The sequence below is a fragment of the Myodes glareolus genome, chromosome 2 (genome assembly GCF_982192425.1).
Source record: "Myodes glareolus chromosome 2, mMyoGla1.1, whole genome shotgun sequence".
Classification (NCBI taxonomy): Eukaryota; Metazoa; Chordata; class Mammalia; order Rodentia; family Cricetidae; genus Myodes; species Myodes glareolus.
The window spans coordinates 110,388,361-110,404,169 of NC_142027.1; the positions used below are offsets into that span (position 1 = coordinate 110,388,361).

Here is a 15,809-nt window from a genome sequence, read left to right on the forward strand (position 1 = left end):
TCTAACACACAGTGGGTCCCTGGTGAGGGGAAGCAAACAGGGTGGGACAGGGGCTTACCTTGCGGCCTTGAGGGTTATCTGGCAAATAGCACTGCCGGGGAAAGCCTCGGGCTGTGAATGGTTTCCCAGGGCTGGGGTGCTCAGGACCCTGTGAAAGGAATGCAGACAACTTGATGGCAGAACTGTGGCAGGCTGCAGCTCACATGACGTGGAAGCCTCATCCACAGCCTAGCCTGCCAAGCTTGGTCCACTCCTGTGCCAACACTCAGTCAGTGGGGCCTCCCAGCCACGACCACCTGTCTGTCACCTGCACCACCCGATAGCCTGACAACTCGCTCTTTCCTAAGGACACTGTGAACTCTGCCAGGGGCAAGGATGGACATTCCTGCTTCTCCTGCCTTTCTCCACGAACCCCTCGAGTGGGATTTTGACATGGAGCTCAGTACGGGCCTTTTAGCAAGACTGCTCTTCAGCCTTCCACCTGCACACTCAGGAACCCAACACGGTACTCGCCATGCTCTTCTGCCCAGACCACATCAGCTCAGACGTCTCCTCCTGGGGAGGGCCTCCCCTCACTTAGAGAAGGACCCAACCCCCCAGCACTCCTCCAGGCGGGACCATCCTGACCCCTATTCTGGGTGTGGGTGCGGAGAGCGCAGTGGGTGGGAAGAAGGGTGCTGAGGATCAGTGACCTGGCCAGGTCCCTGGTGGGGGGCTGGCCCTCACCTGGATGCCGTGCTGGATGTTGTAAACAATGAGTATAGTCCCGCAGTCTTCGTGGCCCGGGAGAGACGTATGGTACCTGAATACCTCCATCTTTCCCCTCGGCTGTGTTCCAGTCTTCTCCCCATAGATGGTTTTGCAAGATGGACACTGCAGACTCCCGTCCTAGAGAAGACAGATGTGACAGCCTGAGCTAGCAGCTCCCAGAACACTCTAAGTCAGACCCCACAGAGCCTCTCTCCTCACAGACACTGGACCTCGGTGGTACACTACAGAGACTGAACTGCACCATAAACCCGATTCCCATCCAACTGGCGAGACACTGGGAGACTGGCCTGGTAGGAAAATGAGGGTCAAGTCCGCACTTAGTCACCGTCACAGACCCCCCTGCACATGGCTGTCACGACGTGTACAAGGACACCAGCAGCAATGACTGCTGTGTGACTCGGTCCCCTCCCACCTACCTACCCCTGACGAAACTCCACAGGATAGCAGCTGTGTCAGCTGCTGGGGCCTGAGGGGGACTCTCCCTGTGAGAAGGGGCATGGAACCTGCAGTCAGGAGTGGGTTAGGACCCTTGACGGAGTCCTAAGCTTTTTGTTTTTATTTAGCTAAATATTTATTAATGTGTATTTCTGCGTATGCACACACATCTGAAGGTCAAGAGGACAACCTTTCGGAGTTGGCTTCTCCTGCCACTTTTACATGGACTCAGAGTTAGACTTTACATAAAGGTCCTTTACCTGCTGAGCTATTTTACTTGCCCTGTTTGTCTAAGGAAGGATCTTACGCAGCACAGGCTGCCCTGGCACTCCTGAGCCCTTGACATCAACCTCCTAAGTGCTGGGAAAGCAGGTGTCTATGCACGGTGCCCTGAGCGTTTTCATCTGCACATGGCTGACTACTCAGGACTGTCATAGGAAGACAGAAGACAGGGAAAGCGGGTAGAGGATATAGCCCTAATGGCCAGAGGAGCCTAGGATCTCTCCCTAGGGTAAGCTGGAGGAGTCATGTATTCCTACAGCTTGGGGTGAGCCTCAGGGACTGAGATGTATATTCAAAAACATCTATAAGTCTTTGGCTCTTTTTCTGATGCTGGGGTCGGAACCCAGGGCAGGGGCTCTACCTCTGAGCCACACCCCGGCCCCTCACTGGGGATTCTAGGCAGGTGCTCTATCACTGAACTATAGCCCTGGCCCCGGCCTTTATTTGTTTAATCAGGAGTGAGCCCACGCTTTTCAATCTCACAGCTCAGCATCTGCCCTTCAGCTGCTGTACTAGCACCAAAGATATCTTAGGCTACTTCTTTGTTTTGTTTTCTTGAGACAGGGTCTCTCTCTATATATGTTATATATATATGTCTCTCTCTATATATCTCTCTCTATATAGGCTGGGCTAGAACATATGCTCCGACTGCCTCAGCCTCCTGAGTGCTACCCAGAGGTAGCAGACCCAAATGGGCTGTGAGGACAGGTCAGCGCAGTCCCACCCAGAGGCTGTGGTACCTTGTTCCCATTGCAATACATCGCCAGCAAGCACAGCAGGTGGAAGGTATGGCTGCACTTGGTGAGGCGGCCCACAGCCATGGGCCCGAGGCTCCTGCTGGTAGTCATATCACTGTACCCGGAAGTCACAGACAGCTTCTCCATGCAGATGATGCAGTCCTGCAGGGAAGGCACACAGCACATGCTTGTCCCTGCATGCCTACCACAGTATTCACGTGCCAGTACTGGACACAGTATGCCAGTGCAGGGGTGAGGGAAGAGCCCTGGCTCTGTCAGAAGGGAACGCTCGGCCAGCAAAGTCATCTCAGTCACTGTTCCAGAGCAGGGGACCCAGAGCCATCTCTCATCTGTGTCTTAAAGGGCTGACCAAAAAACACAGGTCATGAGGCCAAAAGAGCAACTCAATGGTTCTTACCAGAGACAAGAGCCAGAGAGGAAAGGGTGTCCCTTGGACAAGGCCACCTTGTTCCTTCACAAAGCAGACCTGAGTGGAGTCAGTCATGCCTGCCCGCAGACTGAGGAAAAAGCACACTGCCCAGGACTTCAGCTTAGCCACGGGGTGAGAAAGAGCTCTGGCTACCTCATCTTGGTAATGTCTATCCAAGATGGAAGGCTGGAGCCAGCCCCAGGTCCTGGAGCACAGTGTCAGCCTCCTACAGGCCCTGAGGTTGGGATCCTCCTCCCAGGACACATACCTCATCGGGGGCCGTTCTCAGCTCCTCAGTGTACTTTCTGATCACGTGCTCTGGCTCAGGCTTAGATGCCCCTTCTGGAAGAGAGCAAGATGTGAGTACTGTCCTGGGCAGGCAAGGTGGGGAGAGCAATGCTGAGGAAGGGAGCAGGCAGGCAGAAGTCCCAGCTGCGAGGAGGAATCGTTAGCAGGCCTGAGATAGGAAAGTTAGCTCAAAGTGCAGGCACAGGATGCTGACACCCAACCCAGGCCACCTGCTCGGGGGCAGGGCCGGTCATGGAGGCAGAGGATCCGCAACAGAGCAGCACATCCCTGAGCCACAACCCCCAGAAAACTACAGAGAAGAGTCAAAGAGCAGCTCTGGGAACAAAGCACCCTCAGCAGATCCCAGGGGTCCACCTGCCCAACTGTCAGCACCCCTCACGGAGATTTCAGGAGAGAGGTAGTTTTGAGTCTAGTGGGTATGGAGCGGGGCAATGTGAGCATCTGTGCACACTGAAAATGCTGTCGTAACACAGTACACCCCTTCCCACCTTGGGGCTGGAGGATCTTGGCACATGCCCCCTGAGTCCTGAAGCCAAGTGATCCTGGAAGTGATCATGGCTGGCTGTGCATGCGTGTGTGAAGCTGAGGGGAGCCCTACACCAGGGAGGGCCCAGAAGTCTCCAAGCAGCAGGAGTCGGGACAGAGGGGGCAGACAAAGGACCAGGGAGAATAATGCAGCCTTGAAGCGGCTCCCAGCCAGGGGCCCCACTGTCCAGTCTAAAGTCACGGTGGAGATCCTGTTTGAGGCCATTTTGCAGCCTTCAAAGATTCAAAGATATGGCTGCAAAGATGTGGCTGCAAAGATTCATATCTGAGAGCTGGACCATAGGACCCTTCCAGACCAGAGAAATTGGTGACAGCCACAGGAAGGGATGGCTTAGTGTAGAAGCTGGAATCAGGGGATGTGGGTTTGATTATAGTTCATGTGCAGTGATCAAATCCTACCACCTCAGAGACCCAGGAAGTTTTCACTAGTAGAAGTGTCAGCTGTCAGCTCCTGGACAAGTAGAAACCAGCAGAGGGTACCACACACATCCCATATATGCCCTGTGACTCACTAAACAACCACAAAGACACACACACACACACACCTTACAATCCCTGCAAAGCACTCACACTTTGGCCACTGGCAAGAAAACCAGACAAAAAGAGCAACAGTCCTGCAGCTGCCACATAGGTAGGACCTCCCCTAGATCTGGGGTCTGGGGAGTCGGGCACGGTGGTGCCTGTCTAAGAGGCAGGACTGAGTGTGCAGCTCATCTCAAAAATGGGAGACAGGAAAGCCTGCGGCTACACAGACCAGCGTCCAGGTGACCTCGGGACCCACCTCTGTTCAGAACCAGCTAAGCATCCCGCTGCCCGCTCGCTCACACAGCCTTCCAGTTGAGCTTCAGTTACCGGCATTTCTCAAAGTGGGTCGGCCACAATTAATCCCAGGAGAGTCACCTACACCCAAGAGGGCCAGAGGGACTGCCAAGCGTTTGTGCTCTTCACAGTGTGCCGAGAAGCTGCCAGCCTGCCCCGTCCACAAATCTGTCTCTACATAAGCAGGATACAAGTGTGTGCTGAGAGCTGGATCTTTTGGCTCAGTTAGTAGACTGCTTGCCTAGCATGCCTGAAGTCCTCCCTGGGCTCCAAACCCAACTGCATGAACTGGGCGTGGTGGACGCCTATAACACCAACGCTTAGGTGGCAGCAAGACCAAGGTTCAAGGTCAGTGAGGCTCCCTGAAGAGACAGCAGTATCACGATCAGCAGCCTGGTCAACACCGCGGTTACGGTAACAAGCCTGTCACCCAACAACACTGAGTCAGAAAAATGCCGGTAGCCACTTCTGCTGCAGATGAGGGCAGGGAGAAGAGGTGCAGAAGTAGAGGGACCATGGAGGGCAAAGAAGAGTCCAGGCAGCAAGGATTGGAGGAAGCTGAGCAGGGCCAGAGAGTGTGTGTGAACCGGAACTACCTTTCACGGACATTTTCCTCAGCCTCTTAACTGAGCTGTGACCTTTAGAGGCCGGACGGGAGGCAGGAGGGCCGGTGGGCCGGGGTGCGCGGCTAAGACACACAGGGAGTCCAATGGCTGACAGCACACTCGTCATGCCTACACGGGTGCGAGATCAGACATGCAGAGGGGACAAACGTTAGAAGGAGGCACTCCACAGTCGGTGTCCATGACCCTGCTGGGAGTGAAGCGGTGACCTTGTGAACGGCCATCTAAACCAGGAATCAGTACTCCAGGCCAGACCCCAAGTTCCCTAGGAGTCTACACAGGCCACTGCCGAGCCTGCGCCCACAGCATGCAGGGAGGGAACGGGAGGACAAGGTGACTTTAGGAGAGCAGAGCCACAACAGCCCTGAGGCCTCCTGTGTGGCATCTCCCCATAAGAGGCACAGGGAATGAGGAGACAGGAGTGCGGCAGGGTGCAGCCAAGCTGTGGCAACAGGGGCAGTCCCAGCAGGGCAGGCTTCAAGAGCCTGGGGTCTTCTCTTGACTCTGTGCTAGAGTCACTAGGCCTGGCAGGCCTTCTTGGCTCGTGATCATCCGGCCTCTGGAGAGGTGCTGTCCACCGGCTGTTCCCAGCCAGTCTGGACTGTGTGGGTAATAATGGTGATGGCTGACACTGTCAGTTTGACAGGCTCTAGGACTACAAGGAGACAGCTCCAAATGACCTGGGTTAACTGAGGTGAAGACCACTCTACCATGGGCAACACTGTCCCCTGTGCCGCGCGCGGTCTGGACTGAAGGGAAAGGAGGAGGAAGCCAAGCACTCATCTCTCTGACTTCCAACTGGGGCTGCTGTCCCCACCATGTCCTCAAACTGTGAGACAGAAGCACCCCACTGCTCCCTTTCTCTCTCTCTCCCTAGTTCTTTTTGTTTGGTGTTCTCTCATAGCTTCAGTGGCACCGCCAAGGCGGGGCAGCGGCTGGCTCCCACTGAGGCCACCCTCATCTACTAAGAAGGAATCTGCAACAGGCACCATGTTGACACTGGACAGGTTATGTCTCCAAACACAGGACTGCCCATACTTGGGACCCTCTTACGATGCTGCCCCCTCCTGCACTCTCCCTGGTAATCTGAGACTTCCTAGGATAGAATGTTCTCTTGCTGGAGGTCCACGTTCCTGCCACACTGTCAACCCACACAGAAACCCGAGTCCTTGGGGGTCTTAGCCTGGCTCCAAAGCACTTCCTTCCAGGAATGACGCCTCGCTTCTTAGCCACCTTGACAGCAGTTTTCCTGGTCCTCCTCACAGGCCTCCAGGGCTGGGCAGTCCTCCCATGTGCCATTCCTTTCCAGGACAGGAAGAACCAGAGAGCACACCTGCACCAGAGGTGTTGCAGAGGGGCTGAGGGGCAGCCAGGGCCACAGTTCTCAACTAGGCAACGAGCCGCACTGGGGACAGAGGCCAGCAATGGCCTGGGCGGCATGGCGGAGGCAGGCTGGGGAGCATGTGGTAACCTCTCACTAGGAGGCACCAAAGCACACACCGGAGAGGCTCATTGGAGCCACCAGCATGGGTCACCCCAAGGAAAACCCCATTCTAAGCATATTCCAGGGCTCAAATGCAGTTCCCACAGGAAATGGGGGCTGTGTACAGGAAATGGGGGCTGTGTAGCAAAAGGTCAAGGGGGCACAAAGTTGAATAGGGATGGATTAGCTTTCCTTCAGAGAACCCCAATACTCTGTAATGACTCACGGACTAGAATGGGGCCCACACCAGCACCCTGCTCGGGTGTCAAGTTGGCAGATGGACGTGTGATGTTAATACTGTCAACCTGACATGACCTGAAATCACCCGAGAGACAAACTAAGTCTGAGAGGAACATTCAGATTAGGGTAACTATGGTGGAAGGCCCACTCTAACCACGGGCAGCAGCATTTCATGGCTGTGGGCCCGGACTGGACAAAAAGGAGAAGCCAGCTGGGCAGCATCACTCAGCCCTCTCTGCCTCCTGACTCTATGTAATGTGACCAGCTGCCTCACACTCCCGCTGCCAGACGTCCCCGCCAAGATGGACTGCACCCCCTGGAACCGTAAACCAAAATAAATGCCTACTGTACTTGAGGCGCCTGTCAGCATTTAGCCACAATGACAAGGAAAGTCACTAGTACAGCCATGCTTCCCCCATACCGCAGAACCGGGCAGGTGTCCCCCCAATAGGCAGGCATCACTGTACACACTCTGTGGTGACAGTCACATAGATCACCGCCACCTCAGCTTCTTTACGGTGCTCTGCTTTTCTTCTTTGCACCTAGCCTCCTGAAGCCCCTCAGGCTTGCTTTAGCTGCATCATTCCCCCAGCATGAGGATAAGGATGCTACTGACGCACTATTTTCTGCCTTACATCCTGGGCAATATATACACTTATCTTGGAGGTGTGCTATGTCTACAGAGGAGCAGAGACATCACCTGGAACACTAATGTGATAATTCAGTCCCCAGGAACCAAGTCTCAATATTCCTTCCCCATCAAACACAGTGCTCAGTCCTACAACTCCAATCACAAAAACAAAACAAAACAAAACAAAACTTAAATCGGAATGAAGATGCTTAGAAAGGAAGTGTCCTCTGGGCTGGGGACATGGCTCAGCTGGCAGGGTGCTGGCCTAGCATGCCCGACATCCCGAGTTCCATCCTCAATGCTCCATAAGGTGGGCATGGTGATGCAGCCCTCTAATCCCACCACGTGAGAGCTGGAGGCAGGAAGAGAAGGAGTTCAAGGCCATTCTCAGCTACACAGTGAGTTTGAGGCTAGCTTGGGCTACATGAGACTATTTCAAAAACAAAAGGTGCCCACTTCAAAGTTACAGAATGATGAAACATGAACACCTAAGGGCCACACCCTTCATATCTGCCTTGGTGGCAGCTCTAACAGCCAGGCATTGCAGGATGGACCTCTCTCATCTCGCATGACCTCCCCAAACGCTAAGTTGAAAGGTTCTTCCTTCCGAATGGTTGAAACCAAACCTCCTCCCGCACCCTGCTGAGACGGATTTACCTAGGTGTGAGCCAGGCTGCACATGGCTTCCCTACCATCAAGCTTGTACCGTCTAACCACCTCTAACCACCGGTGCAATTGCAGGGGCTCCCTACAAACACTGACTTCCCCTGTACAGCTGTAATGAACAAGAGTCATTACACTGTTCTGTCTTCCTTCACATTTTTGATCTTTTTTTGCCAAGCGTGGTGGTGCACACCCTTAACTGCAGTATTCAGGAGGCAGAAGCAGGCAGATTTCTGTGAGTTCAAGGCCAACCAGGGCTATATAGTGAGACTCTGCCTCAAAAATACAATTTTTAAAAATCTATTTTTAATCATGGGTTTACTTGTGTCTATGTTTGGGTGCACGCACATGAACGCCCCTGCCTAAGGAGGCCAGAAGGCTGGATGCCCTGGAGACGATTTAGCGGCAGTGGGAACTGCTTGGTATGTATGCTCAAGAATCAAATGAGTGTTTTAAAAAAAGTATTTCTATTTATGTGTATGAGTGTTTTGCCTGCATGCATATCTATGTAACATGTGTGTGTGCCTGGTACCTGCAGAGGTCAGACTAAGACACTGGGTTCCTAGAATTGCAGTTACAGAGGGCTGTTAACTGTCACACGGATGCATGGGAACCACGCTCAGGTCCTCTACAAGATCATCAATGCTCTGAACTGCCGAGTCGCCCCTCCAGCCTGCCTTCCTTTGCATACAGTCCACAAGTGGCAAAGGACCTCGGTGGTTCCAACAACGAGGGTGTTATGAAGAAGCAGCACGTATGGTTACAGAGAGCTTCACAGACTCCAGAGGTGCCTTTTCATAGCCTATGCAGTCTCTCCACAAAAGCAAAGGGCATCCACCCTTCCTCTGCGCACAGCTCTCCTGAAATGGACAGCCACACACCCAGTACCTCTGGACTGCTCCACCTGCCTAAGCCATAGCCATCGCCCCTTCCAGTGCTCTTGCCTAACTCAGGACACCAATCACAAAGTAGCTAAGGATACACTGTGCCCCAGTACAAGCTGGGTATAAAAAAAGAAAAAGATTTCAAAACAGACAGAATTCAGGAGGCTGAGGCAAGAAGATGAAGACTAAGATCCTATCTCAAAACAGAAACTGCAATCCCAGCCTTCAGCGGGCTGAGGCATCAGGCTCACGAGTTTAAGGCCCACATGGAACCCCTGTCTCAAACCAAACAAGATCTAATTAGGGCTAGGAATATGGCTCCGCTGGTAGGGTGTTTGCCAAACATTCACCGAGCTCTGAGTTTCGCCCCTAGGATCTCACACAGGAGGCACAGTGGTACATGACTAATTCTGTCACCTGAGGAGTGCAGGCAGAAGGATCCATCAGTCCAAGGTCAGCCGCCACCAGCCAGGGCTACTGAATTTTGTTTATGGGATGCAGCCAGGTGGGAGGAGAGCACATGGCTCAGCGGAAAAGGCACTTCTCACTAAGTCTCATGATTTGGGTTTATCCCCGGGACTACATGACAGAAGGCACTTCTCACTAAGTCTCATGATTTGGGTTTATCCCCGGGACTACATGACAGAAGGCACTTCTCACTAAGTCTCATGATTTGGGTTTATCCCCGGGACTACATGACAGAAGGCACTTCTCACTAAGTCTCATGATTTGGGTTTATCCCCGGGACTACATGACAGAAGGCACTTCTCACTAAGTCTCATGATTTGGGTTTATCCCCGGGACTACATGACAGAAGGCACTTCTCACTAAGTCTCATGATTTGGGTTTATCCCCGGGACTACATGACAGAAGGCACTTCTCACTAAGTCTCATGATTTGGGTTTATCCCCGGGACTACATGACAGAAGGCACTTCTCACTAAGTCTCATGATTTGGGTTTATCCCCGGGACTACAGGACAGAAGGCACTTCTCACTAAGTCTCATGATTTGGGTTTATCCCCGGGACTACATGACAGAAGGCACTTCTCACTAAGTCTCATGATTTGGGTTTATCCCCGGGACTACATGACAGAAGGCACTTCTCACTAAGTCTCATGATTTGGGTTTATCCCCGGGACTACATGACAGAAGGCACTTCTCACTAAGTCTCATGATTTGGGTTTATCCCCGGGACTACATGACAGAAGGCACTTCTCACTAAGTCTCATGATTTGGGTTTATCCCGGGACTACATGACAGAAGGCACTTCTCACTAAGTCTCATGATTTGGGTTTATCCCGGGACTACATGACAGAAGGCACTTCTCACTAAGTCTCATGATTTGGGTTTATCCCCGGGACTACATGACAGAAGGCACTTCTCACTAAGTCTCATGATTTGGGTTTATCCCCGGGACTACATGACAGAAGGCACTTCTCACTAAGTCTCATGATTTGGGTTTATCCCCGGGACTACATGACAGAAGGCACTTCTCACTAAGTCTCATGATTTGGGTTTATCCCGGGACTACATGACAGAAGGCAAGAAACGACTCCTACAAGCTGCTCTCTGACCTCATACATGCTCCACGGCACGCCCTCTGTCACTCCTCCACACAAATGAATGTTCATCCTAAAATGTTCTAAGGGCTGGGAAGACAGTACAGTTGGTTAAAAAAAAAATACTGTGCCAAGTATGTAGAACTAAATTTAATGCCCAGAACCCACAGAAAAAAGCGAGGCCCAGCAATTGTAATTCCAGAGCTGGGGAGGTAGCACCAGTCAGACCTATGGAGCTGGCTGGCTAGGGAGTCAGGCAGCCTAGCACAACCCGAGAGTCCCAGGTCATTGAGAGACTGACTCAGTCATAAAAACCAAGGTGAACCACGGCCGAAGGGCAGCACCTGAAGAAGTCTTCTGGATCCCCTGCATGCACATTCACAAAACAGATCAAAAGACAGAGTGCCGACACAGGGGCTGGAGAGACAGCTCAGCTGTTAAAAACACCTGCCGTTCTTGCAGAGGGATTCAGGTTTGGTCCCAGCATGCAGCTGCCTGTGATTTTAGCCCTAGGGAAGCCAGTGCCCTCTTCTGTTCTTTTCAGGAACCTGCACTCAGGTGGTAAACATACATACATTCACGCACATACATATACATAATAAATCATAAAACACACACACTAGACCTAATTGAGGCCAAAAGGTCTCATGGCTCCCTTAAGGGCTCTGTAAGGAAATGTTCTAACTACAGTTCAAGTGGATGAAATACTAGGAAAGTATCCACCAGGCCTGACATCCCCCAAGGACAGGAGAGTATATCAATCACCCCAAAGAGGAACTGGTCCCCACGGAGCCCTTAGGACTTCCCCGAGGACCCAGAGAGTACCCTCCCACTAAGCCCCATGGGACACACAGTCTGTTAGGACTCTTACCTGCAAGCGCCTGCTGGACCCTGCTGGGCTTTGGCATCTGCACGGGCACAGTGGTGGGGGCACTCCCTGGGCTGCTGGAGGAGGGACCGCTGGGGAAGGAGGCACTTTGGGAAAAAAGAGAGCAAACTCAGTGGATGGTGTCGTGCTGAGAGCAGCAAATCTGCAAGCCTGGGAGGTTCTTTGGCTGCACTTTCTCAGAAGCCTGTGGGTGGAGGCCCGTGTGCTATTTCCTTAGGCAGTTCAGAAACTCTGAAGACAAGGCATTCAACCAGGTTTCAGATAGACTTTAAAGGCATTCTGTCACTTACATACTTACTGTGTTCCAATTAAAAACGGAATCATTCATTCATATATACACATATGCATACATATGGAGAGCACTGGGAGCAATGAGATGACTCGACACTCTATCTATGAACTTTCTATCACTGAGCCTGGCTTCTGAGTTCAATACCCAAACCCTGCAGGGTAGAAGCAGAGAACCAATTCCTGCACGTGGGCTGTGGCCTAGATACTAGCAAAGGATACGCAAAAACATTTAAGGCATTCAGCTGGGCATTTGGGGTGGTGCCTGCTTATAATCCTGTCACTCAAGAGGCAGAAGATTTGACAGGAGTTCATGGCCAGCTTGGTCTGAGTTCAGAGGCAGCCGGGGGCTGGTTGAGGCTATGTAGTTAAGGCTGTCTCAACAGAGCAACACAGGAATGAAAACAGGAAAAGCTCTATGGGTACCCAAACAGGAGGCCACTTTAGCAGGCAACAGAGCCCAGCACTGCCAGTAATGGGAAAATCAGTACCACATACATACTATGCAACCAGTTAGATCTAATACTGTATCTGTGGAATTCCTATCAAAATGAACCCCCAAAATAAACCTTATGGATTTGATATTTTTCGTAAGTGAAAGTTCTGGGGGTAGAGCACTTGTTTTGTGTTTAAGGCCCTGGGTTCTAGCCTTAGCACTGCAACAAAAATCAAAATTTTAAGGTTTTTTTTTGTTGTTTTTTTTGTTTTTCAGGACAGAGTTTACTCTGTAGCTTTGGAGCTTGTCCTGGAACTAGCTCTTGTAGACCAGGCTGGCCTCAAACTCAGAGAGATCCACCTGCCTCTGTCTCCTGAGTGCTGGGATTAAAGGCGTGCATCACCACCACCCGGTAGGTTTTTTGAGATTTATTTTAAACTATATGCATGCGTGTGGACATGTGTGTGTGCGGGCCCAAGGAGAACAGAAGAGGAAGCTGGAGTCACAGGTAGTAGCAAGCTGACCAAAGTGGATGCTTGGGAAACAAACTCAAGAGCCTTGCTCTTACCCACTGTGGCGCTCCAGTACTCACAAAATAAAACTTTAAATGAAAGATCTAGAGTCTGGGGGGATGGTCCGAGGGTAAAAGCTTACTATACAAGCACGAGGAACTGATTTATCCTCAGGGCTTGCAGGCCAGCCAGTCTAGCTAATCACTGAGCTCCAGGTTCAGGGAGAGGCCCTATTTTTTTTTTTAAAAAAAAAAAAAAGGAGGAGGAAGGCAGAGGCAGGTGGATCTCTGTGAGTCTGAGGCCAAACTTGGTCTACATAGCAAGTTCCAGAACAATGAAAATAAAAATAAGCAAATAGTGCTGGGTGGTGGTGCGCATACCTTTAATCCCAACACTTGGGAGGCAGAGGCAGGAGGATCTCTGTGAGTTCGAGGCCAGCCTGGTCTACAGAGTGAGTTCTGGGGCAGCCAGAGCTACACAGAGAAACCTTGTCTCGAAAATACAAACAAAATAATAATAAGTAAATTCAAAAAGGTGTCATGAGAAGACACAACAGTGTTGGCCTTCGGCTTCAACATGCATGTACACACATGTACACATATACAAACACATATTCCACAAATGTGAGCAGAGTTTACCACAGTGATTATGATCGAAGTTATTCATTTGGTTCTCATTCCTCATGTTCAAATAGCAACAACAGTCAGATCTGGTGATACAGGCCTGTTAGCCCAGTTATTCTGGAGACTGAGGTGGGGCCACCAAGTTCAAGACTGGCCTGGACAACATACTGAGACCTTTTTCAAAGTAAAAAGAGGACATGGAACCCGAGAAATGGCTCAGTGGGCAAATGCACTTGCTGGCAGGCCTAATGACCTGAGATCAAGCCTGACATGGTGAAGAGAGAGGACTCACTCCTGAAGTGACCTTCTGACCTCCAGGTATACATAGATAAGCAGATACAAGTGTGTGTGTATATGAATGCATACACACATAAATATAAAAAGAGACTTGTGGACAGAGCTCATTGGTAAAGCCTTGCCTAACTGAAGTGAGGCCCTGGGTTCAATCCCTAATACAAAATAAATGGAGCCGGGCTGAGGGAAGGTCTCCTACTGTTCCAGGGCTGACCTGAGCGATAAAATGTTTTATTTGCCAGTTGGTAGTGGTATGTGCCTTTAATCCCAGCACTCAGGAGGCAGATGGATCTCTGAGTTTGAGGCCAGCCTGCTCTTCAAAGTGAGTTCCAAGATAGCCAGGGCTACCCAGAGAAACCCTGTCTCAAAAAACAAAACAAACAATTGAATTCCCTACAAATAAGATAACCTAGTGTGGTGGGGCTTCAAAAAGAAGGCTGAGGTAGGCTGGAGAGACGGCTCCATAGATATGGCATGGTACCACCACATGCAAGCCATTATGGTTTGGGGCAGAGTTCTTCAAGAAGAGCTGGCCAAAGGCCTGAGTTCCTGCCAGCGCCTCCTCCCTCCCACTCCTGGGGCCTCCTGGGCCTTTCCAGGCATCCCTGCCCATTCTGATGATGAAATGTGAAGGTTACAAAATGTTCCCATGGGGTCCCACACACTGGCGCTCCTCGGGGCCCAGCCCAGAACTTGGACGGCACTCAGGCACAGTGGAGAGGCACTATCTGGCTCCTGTACAGCCATGTGCATACCAGCCCAGTACTGCCTCCAGCGTCTGCCCCAGACCTGCTCCAGAGACAGGCACAGATCACAGAAGTCGGAGGGTAGAAGCTTCAGGCAGCTGGTGACCTCATCCAGCTGGGAAGCTACACGCCCAACCAGAGCTGAACTGGGGAAAGGCCTCCTACAGGGTTTAAAACAGCAGTGCTCCCTGGCTGGCCTGAGCGACGAGAGAGGTTTTATTTGCCAGACAGTTGTGGCACACGCCTTTAATTCCAGCACTCAGCAGGTAGAGGCAGGTGGATCTCTGTGAGTTCTAGGACAACCGGAGCTACAGAGTAAGTTCCAAGATAACCAGAATTACATTGAGAAACCCTATCTTAAAAAAAACAAAAAGAAAAAAAAAAAAGGAAAGAAAGTTTTATTTGAATCTCATGAATGTTCTCCACAAATAAGATAGCCTGATGTGAAGGGACTTCCTGTCCCCTCTACTCTAAGCCCAAAAAGGTTTGGGGGCTGGAGAAATGGCTCAGAGGTTAAGAGCACTGGCTGCTCTTCCAGAGGTCCTGAGTTCAATTCCCAGCAACCACACGGTGATTCACAACCATCTGTAATGAGATCTGGTGCCCTCTTCTGGTGTGTCTGAAGACAGAGTACAGAAAGGGAGGAAGGAAGGAAGGAAGGAAGGAAGGAAGGAAGGAAGGAAGGAAGGAAGGAAGGAAGGAAGGAAGGAAGGAAGGAAGGGTGGCTAGGGTGCATGGAGAGGGTGCTCCATGACAGTCAAAGAACTGGGCTGAGGTATTGATGTTACCTGACTTGCTGTCAGTCAATGTAAGCTCCACCCACCCTGGGCCTGTTTCTACCTTTCTCCTTATTTTTTCCCTTCAGCTATGGTAACAGCCCAAGCTGGCCCAGAACTCAAGTAGCTGAAGATGACCCTGACCCAGTTTCCAACTCCGGAGGGATGGAATTACAAGTGTGCACTACCACAGTAGTGGTAACTACCAGTTATAGTGCTGGAGATTAAACCCAGGCCTTCCTAGGCAAAACTACAGTCCCAGACTATGTCTCTCCCCCCACCCTCCCGCTTCTTTAGATAGTCTCATATGTATCCCAGGCTGTACTCTAAGTGCCGGAATTAAGGATGCAGGCCACCATTGCAGGCTGGTGCTCTCCTCTCCCTCCTCTCTGGGAACGGGATGATCTGTGATGTAAATTACTCAGCTACTCCGTGCAAGAGGGAGAGAGGGCATCCAGCAGAGCACGATGCCATGCACCCGCAAAGCCAGCTTTTTGGAAGCAGAAGCAGGTGGAGCACCCCAAGTATGAGACAGAGTAAGCTACATAGTAAATTCCAAACCAGTCAGGTCACACAGCAAGACCCCGTTTCAAAAGACATAAATACATACATGCATGCATACAACAGAACATGCCCTTCACCTATCACCTCTCCAGAGAGCAATAAACTTGAGCCCTGAATCAATACCAGGAGGAAGAGAAAGGATTGTAGGAGCCTGTGGGGTCAATGACAGCACAAGAAAACCCACAGAATCAACTAACCTGGGCTCACAGATGTTCAGAGTCTGAACTGACAACCAGTGAGCCTGCGTGGGACTGACCTTGGCCTTCTG

The 15,809-nt window shown here is 51.3% G+C and overlaps 1 protein-coding gene across 5 annotated transcripts in view; it reads right to left on the reverse strand.

Annotated features, from left to right (window-relative positions):
* Positions 1-15,809, reverse strand: part of Dtx2 (deltex E3 ubiquitin ligase 2) — a 39,801-nt gene that overhangs the window by 1,591 nt on the left and 22,401 nt on the right. For 4 of the 5 annotated variants that reach the window (XM_087903532.1, XM_087903535.1, XM_087903534.1 and 1 more), the window contains 6 exons: positions 11,285-11,388; positions 4,926-5,063; positions 2,924-2,997; positions 2,229-2,387; positions 727-888; positions 59-148 (listed from right to left, as the gene is read on the reverse strand). In XM_087903532.1, coding sequence (XP_087759658.1) covers positions 59-148; positions 727-888; positions 2,229-2,387; positions 2,924-2,997; positions 4,926-5,063; positions 11,285-11,388 — 727 coding nt within the window. The remainder of the gene's footprint in view (positions 1-58; positions 149-726; positions 889-2,228; positions 2,388-2,923; positions 2,998-4,925; positions 5,064-11,284; positions 11,389-15,809) is intronic. The other variant, XM_087903536.1, reaches the window with a different exon arrangement.